The sequence below is a fragment of the Neovison vison genome, chromosome 2 (assembly GCF_020171115.1).
Source record: "Neovison vison isolate M4711 chromosome 2, ASM_NN_V1, whole genome shotgun sequence".
Taxonomy (NCBI): Eukaryota; Metazoa; Chordata; class Mammalia; order Carnivora; family Mustelidae; genus Neogale; species Neogale vison.
In genome coordinates, this window is record NC_058092.1 from 192,726,516 (window position 1) to 192,744,124 (window position 17,609).

At 43.7% G+C, this 17,609-nt stretch overlaps 1 protein-coding gene across 2 annotated transcripts; it reads left to right on the forward strand.

Annotated features, from left to right (window-relative positions):
- Positions 1 to 3,358: 3,358 nt before the first annotated feature.
- Positions 3,359 to 16,534, forward strand: CPHXL (cytoplasmic polyadenylated homeobox like). 2 transcript variants are annotated; one of them, XM_044236581.1, is made up of 5 exons: positions 3,359 to 3,391; positions 4,153 to 4,515; positions 10,804 to 11,003; positions 13,676 to 14,195; positions 14,938 to 16,534. In XM_044236581.1, the coding sequence occupies exons 2-5, from the start codon at positions 4,410 to 4,412 to the stop codon at positions 15,033 to 15,035; spliced, it is 924 nt and encodes a 307-aa protein (XP_044092516.1). In that variant the 5' UTR covers positions 3,359 to 3,391; positions 4,153 to 4,409; the 3' UTR covers positions 15,036 to 16,534. The 2 variants fall into 2 exon arrangements, with proteins under 2 accessions (XP_044092516.1, XP_044092515.1); XM_044236580.1 differs by having other exon boundaries at positions 13,676 to 16,534.
- The last annotated feature ends 1,075 nt before the right edge of the window (positions 16,535 to 17,609 follow it).

Consider the following 17,609-nt stretch of genomic DNA (forward strand, 5'->3'; position numbering starts at 1 on the left):
TGTGGTTTTAATACTTAAATAAGGAGCTTATTTTTTTTTATAAGATTTTATTTATTTATTTGAGAGAGAGAGAAATCACAAGCAGGGGCAAGGGTAGAGGGAGAAGCAGACTCCCCGCTGAGCAGGGGACCTGACCCGGGACTCCATTCCAGGACTCGGGGATCATGACCTGAACTGAAGGCAGGCGTTTAACCCACTAAGCCACCCTGGAGTCTTGCAAACCTTTATTTTTTATTCCACAAATCCAGGTGTTGATTTCCAGGGCTGGTTAGCCTTTGCAGGTATCCTCACACCTGTGTAAATAATTTTACTCTTTCTTATGAATACTGCTGCACGTTGTATACAAGTTGCAGAGATCAAGTTCTCGTGAGCAGCCAGTATTTCAGTATGGGGAAGGGGATAGAAGGAAGTGAAAATACCCAATAATCTCACTTTGAGCACATACATTGAGAAAGAAAAAGAAACGAGTATCACCTAAGCGCAAATGTAATGTCTTTGTAAAAGTGAAAACAAAACAAAACAAACAAACTTAAAAACAAAGAACAAAATGACCCAGACCTGGATATAATGAATACATTGTTGCTGATGTCTGCAAAGAAGACTGTGGCACAGGGTAGGGGTTCCGAAATCTGTATGGAGTAAATGAATGAATGAAATACTCTGTTCCACTTATCTGTGTAGAGGGAAAATCTTACATCTTTGGTGTAAGCACACTGAGGACTCACCATATTTTGGGGACATTTAAGTTTAACTTTTTTAAAAAAAGATTGATTTTAGAAAGAGAAAGAACACAGGGGAAGGGGCAGAGCGAGAGAGGGGATTTTCAAGAGACACCCTCCTGAGCAGAGAGCCAGATGTGGGGCTCCATCTCAAGACCCATGAGATCATGACTTACGCCAAAATCAAGAGTTGGATGCTCAATAAACTAAGACACCCAGGTGCCCTTGCCCTTGGTTATTTTCTTTTAAAGTTGCCTGAAACTTACTTTTGTAGCTCGGGAGGCAGATCTCTAGGCCAGAAAGGCAGAGAGTATCACAGTGGCTGGAAGTGACCTTGCTTGGTTGGAGCTAAGAGTTTGCAGGAGGCCACGGAGTCTTTAAGACCAGGTTTAGAGAAGTAGTGGCCAGGTCGTGAAACTCCCTGTTAGGCATTCTGGTAAGTTCTAACGTTGCCTTGCTGGTGATAATTGTGAGTTAAGTACTAAAAGTTCACCTGAATGCTGGTTTTCTGAGCACAGAGACTGGATATGTGCAAGTTCACAGCCATATCATAGACCTCCATGCAGAGCACCTGCTGTGTGTTGGGCTTTTATTGTTTTGCAATATTTTTAAAAAGTTCAAAGGACTCAGTAGCTATCCCTAGAGGTGAAGCTTATTATAAAGAATTGGAAGCAAGAGAGTTTTCAGCAAAAAGAAAAAAAAAGTTTGGTCAATAATATTTGATGACTTAAGGAGGAAGATTAACCATAAGATTGGGTTGACTTGTTGAACTTTGCCAGTGACATCCAAAAAGAGTGGGAGCAGAGGCCAGATGGATTGGAGGTGAGAAAGAATGTAAGGCGAGTCATATAAGGAAGTGAGGTGTCTGGTAAAAATGCTTTTGGGGTGGGACACCTGGGTGGCCAAGACGGTTAAGCGGCTGCCTTCAGCTCAAGTCATGATCCTGGGGTCCTGGGATTGAGCCGCATATCAGGCTCCGGCTCCGGGCTAGACCGAGGGCCTGCTTCTCCCTTTTCCTCTACCTGCTGATCTGTCTACTTGTGCTCTCTATCTCTCTGTCAAACAAATAACTAAAATCTTAAAAAAAAAAAAAAAGCTCTGGGAAGCAGCTTCAGGGAGGGGGCACCTGTGAATGCAAGGTTCTGAGAAAAAATACAAAACAAAATACAATTTGGAACTGAACTTGATGAATTACTGGGAATAAAAAAAAAGTCCAGAAAAATCTGTTTAGGTACAACCTTATTTTGGTTTGCTCTGTTCTCCTAGTCTCCAGACTCCTCCAACCCTTCCTGCTCCCCACATAGTCCCTTCGAGCACCTCAGAGCACCCGCTTACTGCCCCAAGAGACTGGGGGAGCTATCAAAGCCAGCAGAGGACCCATCTACAGCCATAACTCGCTGACATGACCTCCCATGATTTCATCTGCCCTTCAAGTCTGTTGGTTCTCATGCTTTCTTTGCTTTGGGTGGTGAGGCATGATCTACTTTGGGATCAAGTCAGAAACATTGGGCTCCAGTTCCACCTCAGCCATTAACACATCCAATTAATGCCTTTTTTTTTTTTTTAACTAAACTCTGAGCAGAACTGCTGATTGTGAGGCTTGAACTCATGACCCTAAGATCAAGAGTGTCATGTTCTATGGACTGAGCCAACTGCGCTCCCCTTAATTTGCCCAATTAAAACCCTTACTATTATTTACTTTATGTTTCTCTAGGCATTTCCCTATTTTTAGAGTTTGACCTCTCTGTGCTTCAGGTTCCTCATATGTGTATCGGGTATAAGTAATATCTATAAACAGTGGGCTCTACAATTTAAGTTAATGTATGAAAAATCTGTTCTTTGGGCCTGCCATGTAAATTTGTAGCAGATTGGTTAAATAGACAGGGGTCCGTGGGAGCCCCTCTGAATTTTGACAAAAGAATCTGAAATATCTGTCAAACAGACCTTGCGTTGCCCACACCTAGAGCATAAAAAACTTTCTCCCACATATTTGGGAAAGTTGGATGGTTATGCAGAAAATGCCAGTGGCCTGCAGTTTCCTCATCTGTAAAATGGGGGTTTCTGTTATCTCAAAGGACTGTCTTGGGGATGAAGAGGAATTAGCAAATGCTCTAACGCCCATAATCCTTATTCAGCATTGATCTTTGGTGTCTCCTGTCTCCAATCTCGCCGCGTCAGGGTTAGATCAAGCACTGTGGATCATCTGTGAACCATACGAAGCTTCTGTCCTCACGTAGCCAGCACTCTGTCACATAATCGGGTGATGGTGACAACCAAGAGGTCAGAGGTCAGACTGCCCCTGACTGTCTGAGGCTCACCCTGGGGTCTAAACTTCTCTTTGCCCCCAGTGTTCCTCAGGTCTAAGCGGGGGTGGGGGGTTGGGGAGGGTGGCGAGGGGGGGGTGTGGGGTGGGGGTGGAATAAGGCCTATTTTGTCAGGGTATTATGGGGATTAAATAAAATTAGTTTCAGTTGGTGCTTTAAAGAATGGAAATCAGGTTTTGAAAAGGCCGATTTGGGGATGTGATCAAGAGGCGTGTCCGGGGCGGGGCTGTGTTGTAAGGTGGGTCTAGGGTGGGCACGTCAGGGATTTATTAGCGCGGCTCCGGCGCGCTCCAGTCACTTTATCATTCGGAAAGGCTCCCGACTAGAAGCTGGACGAGGCTCCCAGTGGTGAGTTTCTCTGGGAGGAGGCAGCCTCCTTGATGTTCCAGTGTGTTGTGGGGCTTTGAGATTTCCTTTTTTCACAGTGCAGGCCTAGAGGCTGGGGACAGCACCTGTCACCGATGTGACTGTGGTGCTCTGCGCTAGATTCGGGTGTGGGACATTCTGAGATGCTTGGGTATTTAAAGATAAAACTTTGGTCACATAAAAGGGGTGTCTTGTCAATTATATCTCAACAAAACTTTGGGGGGGGAGATTTAGGAAAAAAAGACCCAACCTTAATCAATAACAGACAATAAGGAACTGGTCTTGGAGGAAGATTTCTTATATTTTAGGTGTACAGAAGTATTTCAGGGTGGAACAGTATGTGTAGGCTTCACTTCGGAATAAGGAGGGGCTGTTGAGACGAGTGGAAGGGGTAGTTTCGTGAGATGAGATAGACCGTGTTGCTAGATCGCAGAGTTGAGTGACGGGGTCGCCGGGTTCTTCAGACTCTTCTCTCTTAATTTTCATGTATGGTGAGAAGTTAATGGGATAAAGAGTTTAAAAAATGGCCCAAGTCCAAAGAGCTATCCTGGAAGAAATGAAGTGGCACTGGGATTTTAGTTTTTTCCTACTTCACAGAGAAAGCATTTGATATTCTGTGAAGTTCAGAAATCATTGGGAACTTTGCAAGCTTGGGATGTAGGAGAGACTTGATGGACCCTCCTGTTCTTTGAGAAAGTAGCTTCAGAAAATATGGGGATCTTGACTCTGATTTCTTTTTCTAGATGAACACTTACAGGAGGCGAGAAGGCTCTGTGTTCTGTTCAGCTGCACCTTGTGTCTTTTGCGTGGTACTCTAGTGAGTGACGTGTGAGTCATCTGTCAGAGGCCACTCAGATACCCACTGCTGGACCCAGGAGTCCACGGGTCCCATCATCATCTCTGTCTCAGAGGCAAAACTGCATCAGAGTGATCCTGAAGCAGTGGTGGCCCAGGCTCAGTGCCAGTAGGATGTGGAGCCTTCCATGAAACTGCTGTAGAAATGGCCCTCAGCCCAGCATCAGGAGAGCAGCCAAAGATGCAGAGTGTGGCCTGGGAGGACAGTAGCCTTCAGCCCTGCCCTGTGAGCCATCAGCCTCAGAGCACAGGTAGGTGGACTCCAGAGCCCTGCTTCTAAGGGTCTGTGATGATACAAAAAAAGTCTGCTTGCTTGCTACTTTTACTGAGTTTTTATTTTTTGCTTATTTTTTTTTAAAGATTTTATTTATTTATGTGAGAGAGGAGAGAGAGCAGAGACTATGAGAGGGGAGAGGGTCAGAGGGAGAAGCAGGCTCGGACTCTGGGATCATGACCTGAGCCGAAGGCAGTCACTTAACCAACTGAGCCACCCAGGTGCTCCCTGAGTTTTTATTTTTTAATGAATGTGCCCATTTGCCTTTCAGAGACGCTGAGAAGTCTTTATATAGATTGGTGGTGAGCGGCAGGGGGTAGGGAATGTGGTCAAACTTCAAACCAGTTCTACCCCTATCCACTGCTCCCAGTCTTGGCCATCTCCAGATGGTCTCCCTAACCAAAGGTCCTGAGTACCATTTTGCTGTGAACAGAGTGCTCTCTTGGTCTTTTGTTAGTGTCGTGTGTTCCTAAACCCTGCAGAACTTGGAGTCTCACACCAGAGGCTCAGGCAGAAGATTATAGATGTGAGAGTGATCCGGCTGTGACATCTCTTTTTTTTTTTTTTTTTAAAGATTTATTTTATTTATTTATTTGACAGACAGAGATCAGAAGTTGGCGAGAGGCAGGCAGAGAGAGAGGAGGAAGCAGGCTTCCCACAGAGTAGAGAGCCCGATGCGGGGCTCGATCCCAGGACTCTGGGATCATGACCTGAGCCGAAGGCAGCGGCTTAATCCACTGAGCCACCCAGGCGCCCCCCGGCTGTGACATCTCTTAACCCACTGATCACCAGGCTTGATTCTTGGCTGATCTGGATGCCAGGCCTGTGCCCCTTCCTCCCTTAAACACTCATCTGCCTCCCTCCCTAAGCTGCGTATTCCTTTGGAGAGGTCAGCCTTCCCCAATGGAGGAGGACCCTTCTTCGGTGAAGGCTGTACACAGTAGGTGGGCTCCCCTGCTAGAAGCTCCGAACAAGCCCTCAAACTGGAGATCCTTGACTCGTCTCAAGGGCAGTGGGGTAGGAAAGTGATGGGTGTTTTTAAAAAGAGTGCTTCCTTTTACTTTACACCAGCCTCTTCCTCCCAGCAGCCGTGGATCAAAGATTTAAATAAAATTTCGGAGCTCAACTATTTTGTTTATATTTCCCGTGAAGGAAATTGCCTTTTGGGCTTAGGCCAACTTGGACCGGGTTAATGTGGGAATCCATCCTGCTCCTTATCATCCGAGGCCCTGGGGTTTGCGGAGCCCAGCCCTGTGTGTCTGCTGTGAAAGCCAGATTCAACCTTCAGCCTCTGCCTCTTTTTGCTCATGCCCTTGGGCAACACCCTTACTGTCTTCCAACTTCTGTTACTTCCCAAGGTAAAAGAGGTGCCTAATAGGGGTGCCTGGGTGGCTCAGTGGTTCAATCCTCTGCCTTCAGCTCAGGTCATGATCCCAGAGTCCTGGGATCGAGCCCCACATCAGGCTCTCTGCTCAGCGGGGAACCTGTTTCCTCCTCTCTCTCTGCCTGCCTCTCTGCCTACTTGTGATCTCTGCCTGTCAAATAAATAAATAAAATATTTTATAAAAAAAAAAATAAAAAAAAAATAAAAGAGGTGCATAATAACTTCCCTAGCATCCTAAATAGGAATTATGACACCGGGAGCAAATAATTCTTGGGAGAGCACTGTCTCAAGGGGTGAAATGATACGCTCATCGTCACCCAAAACCAGGAAAGTTTCGGCCCAGAGAGATGGATTTTATGAAAAACGAGAAATGGGGGCTTCTTTCCCTGATTCCCTCTGGCCCTTTTTGTTGATTTGTAGGATTGGGCTCAGCACAGAGGAAATGAACAACATTGCTGGGGGTTCATTAGCTTCCAGGTTTTGCAGGGGTCACTCCGTACTGTCCTCCTTTTAATAGTCTTCTGAGGAAACACAGGAAACAGGAAGAAAATTACCATCATTAATAGGGTTTTCAAGACCTGCTTTGTTCCCTGGATTTTTTTTTTTTTTCTTCCCTATAGCCGCCACTCTAGTCTTCACTCCCACAAGTGGAACTGTCTGCCTGTTACACGCAGGCTGTGAGTTGTTCTCCCTGGACGATGCCCTCCCTGCAGACAGACTCTGCATCTGTCTCTTCACTTGCACAGCAGGGAGGGACTCTTAATGGAGAAGGTTGGATTTGGAAATTCCAGGGTAATTTTTCTCTTTAAGCCATCCGTGGCCTTTGTAGGCCTTTTTGGGATTATTTCAGACCAGGTTAGAGATGGCTTTTTTGACATCTGCTGTGTTGATAGGGATGGAGACTCGGGGCTAGGAATCAGCCTCCAGAATGCTCTGTTGTGGCCTTCCTCCCTCTCCTGCTTCCAGTTAGTTAACATCTTTGGCTCTGGGTTATGTGTGTTCTGGAATTCAACATGGTCGCACCGTTCCCCTATAGTCTATATGAGTTTCTGGAAGAAAAGGGCCAACAGTTATGGTGTTCTTAATATGAGCCAGGATTTATTCAAAATGCTTTGGATGAATTGTACATCTAATTTTTTCTTCATGGCTCCATGCTATAGATCTGCTTACGCCCTGTGACCTGGAGGTATGGAGACACAAAAGGGGTCCAGTAACTCATCCAGGAGCAGTTAGGAAGGACTTGAGTCCCTAGGGCCTCAAGTATTTGGAAATGTGTGGGGACAGTTTTTTGTTCTCTGACTAGAGGGAGCCACTGGCAGCCTTGTAGGTGGGAGACAGTGCTTCCATGAGGCAGGGTAGGAGTCCCTTTTTCAGAAAGCATTGATCCCAAATGCCAGGGGCTTCTCTGAGAATTAGCCTTGGTCTTTTTTTTTTTTTTAATAATTTTTAAAAAATATTTTATTAACATATAATGTATTATTACCCCCAGGGGTACAGGTCTGTGAATCACCAGGTTTACACACTTCATAGCACTCACCATAGCACATACCCTCCCCAATGTCCATAATCCCACCACCCTCTCCCGACGCCCCCCCCAACCCTCAGTTTGTTTTGTGAGATTAATAGTCTTTTATGGTTTTTCTCCCTCCCGATCCCATCTTGTTTCATTTATTCTTTTCCTACCCCCAAACCCCCCACGTTGCATCTCCACTTCCTCATATCAGGGAGATCATATGATAATTGTCTTTCTCTGATTGACTTATTTCACTGAGCATAATACCCTCTAGTTCCATCCATGTCGTTGCAAATTAGCCCTGCTCTTAAAAATATATGTGCCATGTTTTCACCTGGGAAAGGAGAAACAATGAAGGTGAGAAGGAAGAAAAAGAACTTTCTGGTGAGTTCAGGAATTCAGAAGCATAAACTGGGTCTGGTAGAAAGTAGAAACTGTGCTCAACAGTTTAAAGGGCACATATTGTGGGGCGCCTGGCTGGCTCAGTCGTTTAAGCCTCTGGCTCTTGAGTTTGGCTCAGGTCATGACCTCAGAGTCCTGAGAACCAGCGGAGCCTTGGGCTCCCTGCTCAGTGGGGAGTCTACTTGTCTCCCACTCCCTCTGCCCTCCCCCTGCTCACTCGCGCACATTCTCTCTTAAATAAATAAATCCTTAAAAAAATGAAGGACACATGTTGGGCAGAGACAAACTATGATGAAAGTTTTCTTTTAAGGGTTTGATTTGTGTTTCTCTAGTGATTAGTAAAATTAAACATCTTTTCATATGCCTGTAGCCATTTGTGTATCTTTGGAGAAATATTTATTCAAGTCCTTTGCCCTTTTAAATCACATTTGTTTTAATCTTGAGTTGTAGGAGTTATTTATGTATGCTGGATATTAACCCTTTATTAGATATGATCTGCAGATATTTCCTCCCATTCCTTAGGTTATCTTTTCAATCTGTTGACTATCTTTTGATACATAATTTAAATTTTTGATGGAGTCTGATTTTTTTTTCCCTCTTGTTGCCTGTGCTTCTGATGTCCTAACAAATGATTGCCAAATCCAATGTCATGAGATTTTGCCCCTGTTTTCTCCTAGGAGTTTTCTATTTTAGTTCTGTTGGGGTGCTTGATCTGTTTTTGAATGTTTGTATATGATGTAAGGTAAGAGTCCCAAGTTCAATTTTTTGGCAGGTGGATATCCAATTTCCCAACCCGATTTGTTGAGGAGACTATCCCTTCCCCCCCCTTTTTTTTTTTTTAAAAAAGATTTTATTTATCCATTTGACAGAGAGAGATCACAAGTAGGCAGAGAGGCAGGCAGAGAGAGAGGAGGAAGCAGGCTCCCCGCCGAGCAGAGAGCCCGATGCGGGACTCGATCCCAGAACTCCCCTTGAATGGTCTGGGCACCCTTGTCAAAAACTGTTTCACCATATATGTGAGGTTTATTTTTGGGCTTTCTATTCGATTCCACGGGTCTACCTCTCCATCTTTAGGTCTGTACCACACTTCTTATTACTCTAGCTTCGTGGTAAATTCTGAAATCAGAAGGTGTAAGATCTCCAAATTGCTCTTTTTCAAGGCTGTTTTGGCTATTCAGGGTCTGAGATTCCAAATGAATCTTAGAATGAGTTTTTCTATTTCCACAAAAAAAAATACTATTGGAGAGGGGTTGTTGCTTTGAATCTGTAAATCACTTTGGATAGGAGCACCTGGAAGGTTCTGTCGGGTAAGCATCTGCCTTTAGCTTGGGTCATGATTCCCAGGGTCCTGGGATCGAGCCCCAAATAGGGCTCCCTGTTCAGCGGGGAGCCTGCTTCTCCCTCTGCCACTCCCCCTTGCTGGTGCTCTCGTGTTCTCTATCAATTAAATAAATAAAATCTTTTAAAAAAATCACTTTGGATAGTACAGACATTTTACCAGTAGTTAGGTGTCCAATCCATGAACATAGATATACCGGTTTATTTGTTGTATCTTGTTTCATTTGCTTCAGCAGTGTTTCTCAGTCTCAGTAAGTTGTGTGTTTCCAGAAGTCTATCCATGTCTTCTAGGTTATCCAATTTGTTGGTGTAAACACTTGTTCATGGTATTCTCTTACAGACATTTTTATTTTCATGACATTGATTGTAGTGGCCTCATTTCTGAGTTTATTTTTTTTCCTTGGTTAATCTAGGGAAACATTTATCAACTTTGTTGATCCTTTCAAAAGAAAAACAACTGTTTTGTTGCTTTTCAATTTTTTTTTCTATTTCATTATCTCTGCTCTCATCTTCATTAGATCCTTTATCTTCTGAGTTTGGATTTAGTTCTTCTAGTCTCTTGAGGTATAAAGCTAGATTGTTCATTTCAGATCTTTTTAAATGTGCTTGTTTAGAACTGTAAATTTCTCTTTTAGCAATGCTATCATTGCATCCCATACATTTTGGTGTTACATTTTTCATTTGTCTTGAGGTATTTTCTAATTTCACTGTGGCTTCTTTAACCCTTTGGTTGTTTGAATTTATTGATTAGTTTTCAGATTTGTGGGTTTTCCAGTTTACGTTCTGAGATTGATTTCTAGTTTCATTCCATTATGATTAATCGGGAGTGGGGAGGAGTGTGATTCCAATGTTATTGAATTTAAGACTTATTTTGTGGTCTGACATGTGGTTCAGAGAATGCTATTTGTGTGCTTGAGAAGGACGTACATTCTGCTGTTAGATAGAGTGTTCTGGATTGTCCTGTCCCACTAGCTTACAGTGGTGTTCAAGTCCCCTGTTTCTTTGTTGTCCTTTTGTTTGGTGGTTTTATCCGTTATTGAAACTGGGACATCGAAGTCTGTTGTTACTATGTTTCCTGTTTCTTCCTTCAATTTTTGTCAATGTTCACTACATATATTTGGAAGCTCTGACGTTTGGTTCATAAATATTTAAAATTGTTTTAGCTCCTTGGTGAATTGACCCTTTATCATTTTATGATGTCTTCCGTGTCTCTTTGAACAGTTTTCAGCGAAGTGTACCAACATGGAAATGCAGATTTCCTATTTAATCTTTGTTTTCCTTCCCCCACCCCCCCCATACATCTACATTGTGGGTAGATTATTATTTCACACCCATTATTGCATGGGTATGAGCTGACTTATTTTGTATTTCTTCAGTTACTAACGAGGCTGAACATTTTCTCATCTGTCTTTTCCCCTATAGTGTGTGACTCTTGGGCTAAAGAAACTCTTCCATATCCTAGCTCAAAGATAAGCATTTAACTCATTAGCAATCTTATAAATAGGTATGAGGTACGGCTTTACTTTCTAAAAATTTTATTTTATGAATCATTAGTCAGTGAATGATCCTTTTTTTCCCCTCTAGATACTCTCAGTATTCCCCCAGTGCTTTTGTTTTTCCATTTATAGGCTTTTCAGGATTCCCGAACGAAGATCATAACAAAGTAAAAGAAACAACAGGGAGAAGAGTAAACAGAAAACCAAGACGTAAATTCACTAAGGATGAATTGTGCCTACTTAATCACGTATTTGAAGAAACTCCTTACCCTGATTTTATCATTCGAAAAAAACTGGCTGAACAACTGTATTGTCAAATATATGCGATTGATGTAAGTGAAATTTTCAAAGTTTTTGTAGACAATGTGGGGAATGCAAGAAATTAAGAAAAAGCTTAATAGTATTTCATCACATGGGACAAAGTATTGACATTTGGGTCACTTTTCTTGTTCATCTCAGTGTGGGTATGAATATGTTCTCTGTTTCCTGGAAAAATCTGACACTGGTGAGGCAAGTTTGGAAGCAGAAACTAGTCAAGAACATATTGCAATTATCTCCAATCAGGAGGACAATGGTGGTTTGGACCAGGCCATTGATTGTAGTACAGACAAGATGGAAAGACTCATGATTGTTTGCTAAGAGAGCTCTGCATTCTGTCTCATAGTGTATGCAATAAAGAGGGCTCCAAAATGTTGGCTTAAGCAAATGGAAGATTGAAGTTGCATTTAATATAGGGAAGGCCTGGGAATGGAGGTTTTATGACAGACAGAAGCACTAGGAGTTTCACTATGGGCACACGATGTTTGGTTTGCCAATTAAACCTACAGAGATAGGAAGTGAACAGTTGGGACATACAGGTCTGAAGTGCAGGAGAAAGGACTCGATTGGGTCCCCCCAACTGGCACAATACGTCACAGCTTTAGTGGTTGCTTCACAACTATTTGTTGCATGAGCCAATATCTTTATAAGTTGTATTTATTTAAATAGGCTCTACACCCAACATGGGGCTCAAACTCAGGACTCCCACATCAAGAGTCACATGCTCATCTGACTGAGCCTGCCATGTGCCCCATCATGAACCAAATCTCAGCTACAATTTTGGAAACCATTGGTGAATCATCAGCTGTATGAAATTATTAGAATTGTGATATTTTTATACACACAATTATCATATTTCTCTTCCATTATTGTCTATAAATCACTTGATTGATTGGTTGCTCGACAACAGGAAGACCTAAGTAGCTTTGAAGGATACAAAGTACAGGCAAATATAATGGAGTAATGATGTTCAATTGTAAAAGTTTCATGAACTAGAAACATTGTGAGGAAAATACAAATCAGTAATTCCATACAAATAAGTAGAAAATCTGAATAAGTTAATAACCAGGAAAGAACTGGGTGGTCAGATACATAAACATTCTTAGGCTGTGTTTTCCTCTTTTCTTTTTTTTAATACTGTGTTTTCTTTACATTTCTGGATCCATGACTTGGGTTTCTCAAGTTCAAACTACCTTTTTTTTTTTTAAAAAAAGATTTTATTTATTTATTTGACAGACAGAGATCACAAGTAGGCAGAGAGGCAGGCAGAGAGAGAGGAGGAAAGAGGCTCCCCACAGAGCAGAGAGCCCGATGCGGGGCTCGATCCCAGGACCCTGAGATCGTGACCTGAGCCAAAGGCAGAGGCTTTAACCCACTGAGCCACCCAGGTGCCCTCAAACTGCTTTTTAATCTTTATTTTAAAAATGTTTTTATTATCCATACTTGGCCGAGGGATAGTTTGATAAGAGGATTCATAATAGGAAGTTCACACATGACTGTTCAAATTAGAGTTGGATGCACATGCTTAGAGAGAAATGCCTGTGATGTGATCAGGAAGCAAGCATGGCTTGGGGAGGATCCAAGGAGGCTGTTACATTAGAGGAAGTGAGCACACTTGCTTTTTGGTTGAGTCTTCATGAGATGATCTTCTAATTGGCCCTATAACATCTGACAAACTGACTCTTGCAACTCTGCTTTCTGTAAAATTATCAATGTTGGGCAGTTGTCAGAATGAGTGTTTGGAGGTGTCAGATTTACTGCGCATAGAGTTTTGTTTTAAGCAATCATCACCAGTGAATCAGAGATCCTTCCAGCTTCAGTGCTACTAATGGCCTCAAGCATTCCTGAACTTGGAGACAGAGGGGATTCCAGGAGTGTGCAAATGGCCAAAGGCCCCCTTCAGACACTGTTACCCATGCTACAGGACTAACTGACCTACCACAACCATGGCTTATTAGAATGGATTGTCTCAGAAAGCATTGCATCATTTCCAACCCACCCCCACAAAGTCCTAGGGATGATGGTTGGCGTGTATAACTTACTTTAGGGAGGAAAAAAAAGGGAGACTGGAAGTCCTAAGTAGAATACATAAGGTCACATCACATACACAGTCAAGTTATGAGACAAGCTCTTGCCTATGTGTAGCCTCAGAAAACAAATTTCGAAACACGATTTAGAACATGTGGAGTCATGAGTTCATTCTGGTGTGGCAGCTTGAGTAAAAGTAAGTTGTGTGGGGGCAGCACCTGGGTGGCTTGGTTAAGCATTCGACTCTTGGTCTCAGCTCAGGTCTTGATCTCAGAGTCCAGAGTTTGAGTTGCACATGGGGCTCCACCCCTGGGCATGGAGCCTACTTGAAAAGCAAAACCAAAAAACCGAAAAAAACCCCAAAACACTTGTGATGTGGGGAAAATTCAGTGTGCTTGGGGAACAGCTGGGAGTGAGTTCTGTTTAAAGGCAGAGGAGGCTGCCAACAGGTTGGGGGAGGATTTGTAAAGGTTTGCACGGACAGGAGTGAGGTGGTTGGGCATTTGGAACTATGCCGCATGGCTTCATCACCACAAGTGCAGTCCCAGGAAAGAAGGCCTTTATTTCCTACCTCTCACTTAAGGTCAGGAGGAGAGTCACTGACGAGACACTGAGATGAGGCTGAACCTGATAAATCATGAGTCTCTTTTCTCTTTAGAACTGGTTCCAGAACAGAAGAGCCCGCCTGCCACTGAAAGAGAGACAGAGAATATCCGCTGCTAGGAAACTGCACGCATTCCCTATCCAGGGTCATTCACATGGAAGCCTCCAGAACCCCCAGGCAGAGTCTCCCATCGGGGCCCTGGAGCAGACCTGCTCCTCTACCCTGAAGGCTTTTCTAGGAGGCACGGACTATTTCTCTCCTGAGACACAATGGGTTCCCAGTCAACAGGATGGCTCGGGGGACACTGGGGTCCCAGGCCTTAAAAAAGAACTGAGCTGTGCTTCGGAGTATCCGGGTGACACAGGGAATAGATTGTATCCCAATTGTTCATCTTACAGCTACGGATCAGTGATCTGTCTTCAACCTTCTGCTTCCATGCAGTATTTTGAGAAGCATGAGCCCAACACCGGGCAGAGCTGGAACGTGAGGGCCTCCATTCTGCCACAAGTTCATAGTCAGCAAGAGGAGAAGTGGCAGCAGCAGCAGGCCTGCTGTCCTTACCCACTGTATCAAGGTCAGCAGCAGAATGGCTACTTGCTATCCTCTACAGCAGCCTCGGCTTCAGAGGAATCAAGACACATTGTGTTTCAGGATCAGCTGATTATGCATCTGAATCCTGGGGATTCTGGGCAGCAGGTGCCCTCCCTTCAGTCACAACAGCAGGGCGGAGGCTTTCAAACCAGTAGTGGTCAGGTCTCTGCTAACACAGGGTGAGCAGGAGAAGGCAGCAGCTTTGGGCTGAGGGGTCTGCAAAGGTCCACCACTGGGACCAAGGATGTGGCTCCAGAAAATGGTTCTAAGCTTCAGAAAAGAACAGCCATAGGTCATCATCCCGTGGTCATCCACACAGCAGCCCAAGGCAAAGGCCTCTCTAGAGCCTGAGCCTAAGCCCTGTGTTCAGGAAAGCTCCATGAGCTTGATGGTCCTCCTAGTAGGGCAGCAGTGTCCCCTGGCTGTGCAGTTCATAGTGCCTTGGAGAAAAGCTGGACTAGAGGCTGGAGTAGAAAACCAGCCAACAGGGAGAACACAGGTGTCAATGAGCAACAGTTTGGGCTTCAGAAAAAAGAGGCTCTTAACACAGCATCTGCCCTAGATATCGTTCCCTCCCCCCACCTCAGAGACAAGATAGCCTTCAAGAATTATGAGGATACAAAGAACCCTCCCCTGCACTTTGCTGGGGCGGGGAGGGTTGTCGGGCTGGAGGTTGCCGTTGGATTAGCCTGCAAGAGTGCTGCAGCACATCTCCCTACTCACAGAAGCAGGGCAGCAGCCACATGTCTTTGATGGAGCCCTGACTGCAAAGGCCATCCCAACAATGTCAGCTTGGTCAACGAGGAGGCAGCCCCTCAGGTGAGACCAATTGAGGCAGGCACTGGAAGCAGAGCTCTGAAGAGCCCCAGGGTGATCCTGTACCCTAGCTGGCAGGCAGCCCTCACCGGTCCTCTTGGCTGAGAACTGCTGCCTGGAAATTGATTTAGAGTGTGGATGGGCACCAGCAAAATCTCACAAGATCTGAGAGTTCCCAGTTGAGCATTTAAAAGCTGTGTTGTTAAACCAGTGTTTTTGAGGACCAGCCTGGTGTCTGTGAACTTCCAACTTTGAAATGTTTTTCATAATTTTGAGCATTAGGGTACAGAATCATTTCTCAAACATTTTGGAGCATTTGCTGTCAGTCTCAGTCTCATATGCTTTCCCCTACACTGTGTAATGTGTTTTAACATATTTTAGATTTTTAACCCAAATCCTGTCCTATTAATTGCAGAATAAAGCATGTCTCCTACATCTTTTTCAAGGCAATCTGACAGGCAGATCTATTTCATTTTGCAAATATCTCCCATCTGTTACTACAGATCAGACTGAGAGTAGGTGGGGAATTAGCAGCTGTGATGAGTATGATTTGCATAGTCACTGCACAACCACTAGGAAATATTTCTAGTTAATATTCCTATTGAAGATGTAGATGTTTGGCAAGTCTGCTACAGGATGTATCCTTTAAAGAAACTTGCATGTACTTACACAACATAGCCCCTGAATAAATATCACATAAAGTAATAATCCTGCACAATTCAAAATAATAGACCAGAACTGTCTAGTTGAGAGTTCTGGTATACAATGTTCAGTGAAAAATCAAGTTGCCTAATTTTTATAGCATGATGTTTATAAAAATGAAATAAGAGCTTCATCAATAAATAGCATTGGTTATTCTTGGGTACACATATATGCAGCAAGAACAAAAACATGGGCTAGGTTTATATTCACTGAATCATGGAGAGTTGCAATAGGCGAGGAGGAAAAGAAAATACCTTTTACATTATGATGCATAGCCTATATAGACTAAGTTACAGCCAGGGGTAGCATCATTGTCTACATTTCCCATTTCACACTCAGTATGATATTTACTGTATTATCAGTTTCTGCCAAAGGAATCCATTTACTTCTGATTGGCTCAGTTTATTTCCTCCTGTACAGATTTTGAAAATTTCAATTCCCTTTTTTCATTGATTACCACAATATAGTTTCTAATCCTGTAACCTGTTCATGTAGGGATTTAGATAGATTTTTCTTATATTAAAGAATGTTTGTGTTCTTGGAATAACCCAGTTAGGTTATGAGGTATCCTTATGTATTTCTGGATTAAAGTTGCTAATAATTTTTTTGGTTGCTAATATTTTTAGTAAGATCATGACATCTGTTCACGAAGGAGAAGGCCTCTAATAATTTTCTTTAGTGACACTATCTTTAGGGGTTTAGATCATGTTAAGATAGCTCTGGAATGACTTATGTAGGCCACCACTCATCATTTAAAATCTTGTGTAAAAATTTATCCCTTTATTAAATGAATTTCCTAATGAATCAGTTTGGTCTGATTTTTTTGTTTGTTTGTTTGTTTTTGTGTGTGTTTTTTTTTTAAAGATTTTATTTATTTATTTGACAGGCAGAGATCACAAGTAGGCAGAGAGGCAGGCAGAGAGAGAGGAGGAAGCAGGCTCCCCCCTGAGCAGAGAGCCTGATGTGGGGCTCGATCCCAGAACTCTGGGATCATGACCTGAGCTGAAGGCAGAGGCTTTAACCCACTGAGCCACCCAGGCGCCCCTGGTCTGATGTTTTTATCAGAAGAGTTTGGTCTACTAATTATGTGTTTAAATGATTATAGGACAACAGTTTCTCCTTGAGCTATTTTTGGCAAGTTGAATTTTCCCCTCAATATCCATTTCACCTGCATTTTCAAATTTATTCCCATAAAGTCATTGGAAACATCCTCTTTATGCGTAGAGCATATAGAGTATGAGTAGTAGAGTAGAGTAATGTATTTTGCATTTTGCAGTTCAAATTTGTACTTTTATTTTTCTTCTTTGTCAGAGTTTTGGAAAAACCCAGGTAGTATGTATGGAGCTTGTATTTCCCTGTGGACGGGACTTCCCCAGGCCAAGGAGGGCACCAGGAGTTGGGTCTGGGTGGGTGGACATCCCTGTGGACCAGCTCAGAGGAACCTCTGAGGAACCAGCCTTGAGAGGTGGATCCTGCTCCCCGCAGGGCTGTCAAAAGGCACCTGCTCCCCTGAGGTCCCTGCCGCCCTTCTCAGACTCCCACGTGCATGCATCCATGTGTGTGCCCTTGCGACAAAGGCATCCAGCCAGGAGCTGGTGCAAGTTTGGGGTCAGACTCCAGGCTGGGGCTTCTGGGGCTTTCTTCTGCAAGAACACTCCATCCAGCCAGTGTGTAGAGTGTAGCATGTGGACTCAACAAGGGAGTCCTGCCCCTCTCTGACCACTGTGCCTGAGAGCTGGGGACCAGAAGTGTCAAGTTCTGGCTCTGGATCAGGTCCAGGTCCCTTGGGTTGTCAGGTGCCTCCCGTGAACGCCTGTTGAAGTGGGGCGGAGACTTGGGTGTCAGAAGCCACTGTTTTGCCTCTGGAGCAGGAACTGGA

Excerpts from the sequence above, each read along its gene's own strand:
- CPHXL (XM_044236580.1), top strand. The coding sequence starts at position 4,410 with ATGGCCCTCAGCCCAGCATCAGGAGAGCAGCCAAAGATGCAGAGTGTG. Across the intron at positions 4,516-10,803 it reads CCATCAGCCTCAGAGCACAG|GCTTTTCAGGATTCCCGAAC; the intron begins GTAGGTGGACTC and ends TTCCATTTATAG. Across the intron at positions 11,004-13,675 it reads GTCAAATATATGCGATTGAT|AACTGGTTCCAGAACAGAAG; the intron begins GTAAGTGAAATT and ends TTTTCTCTTTAG.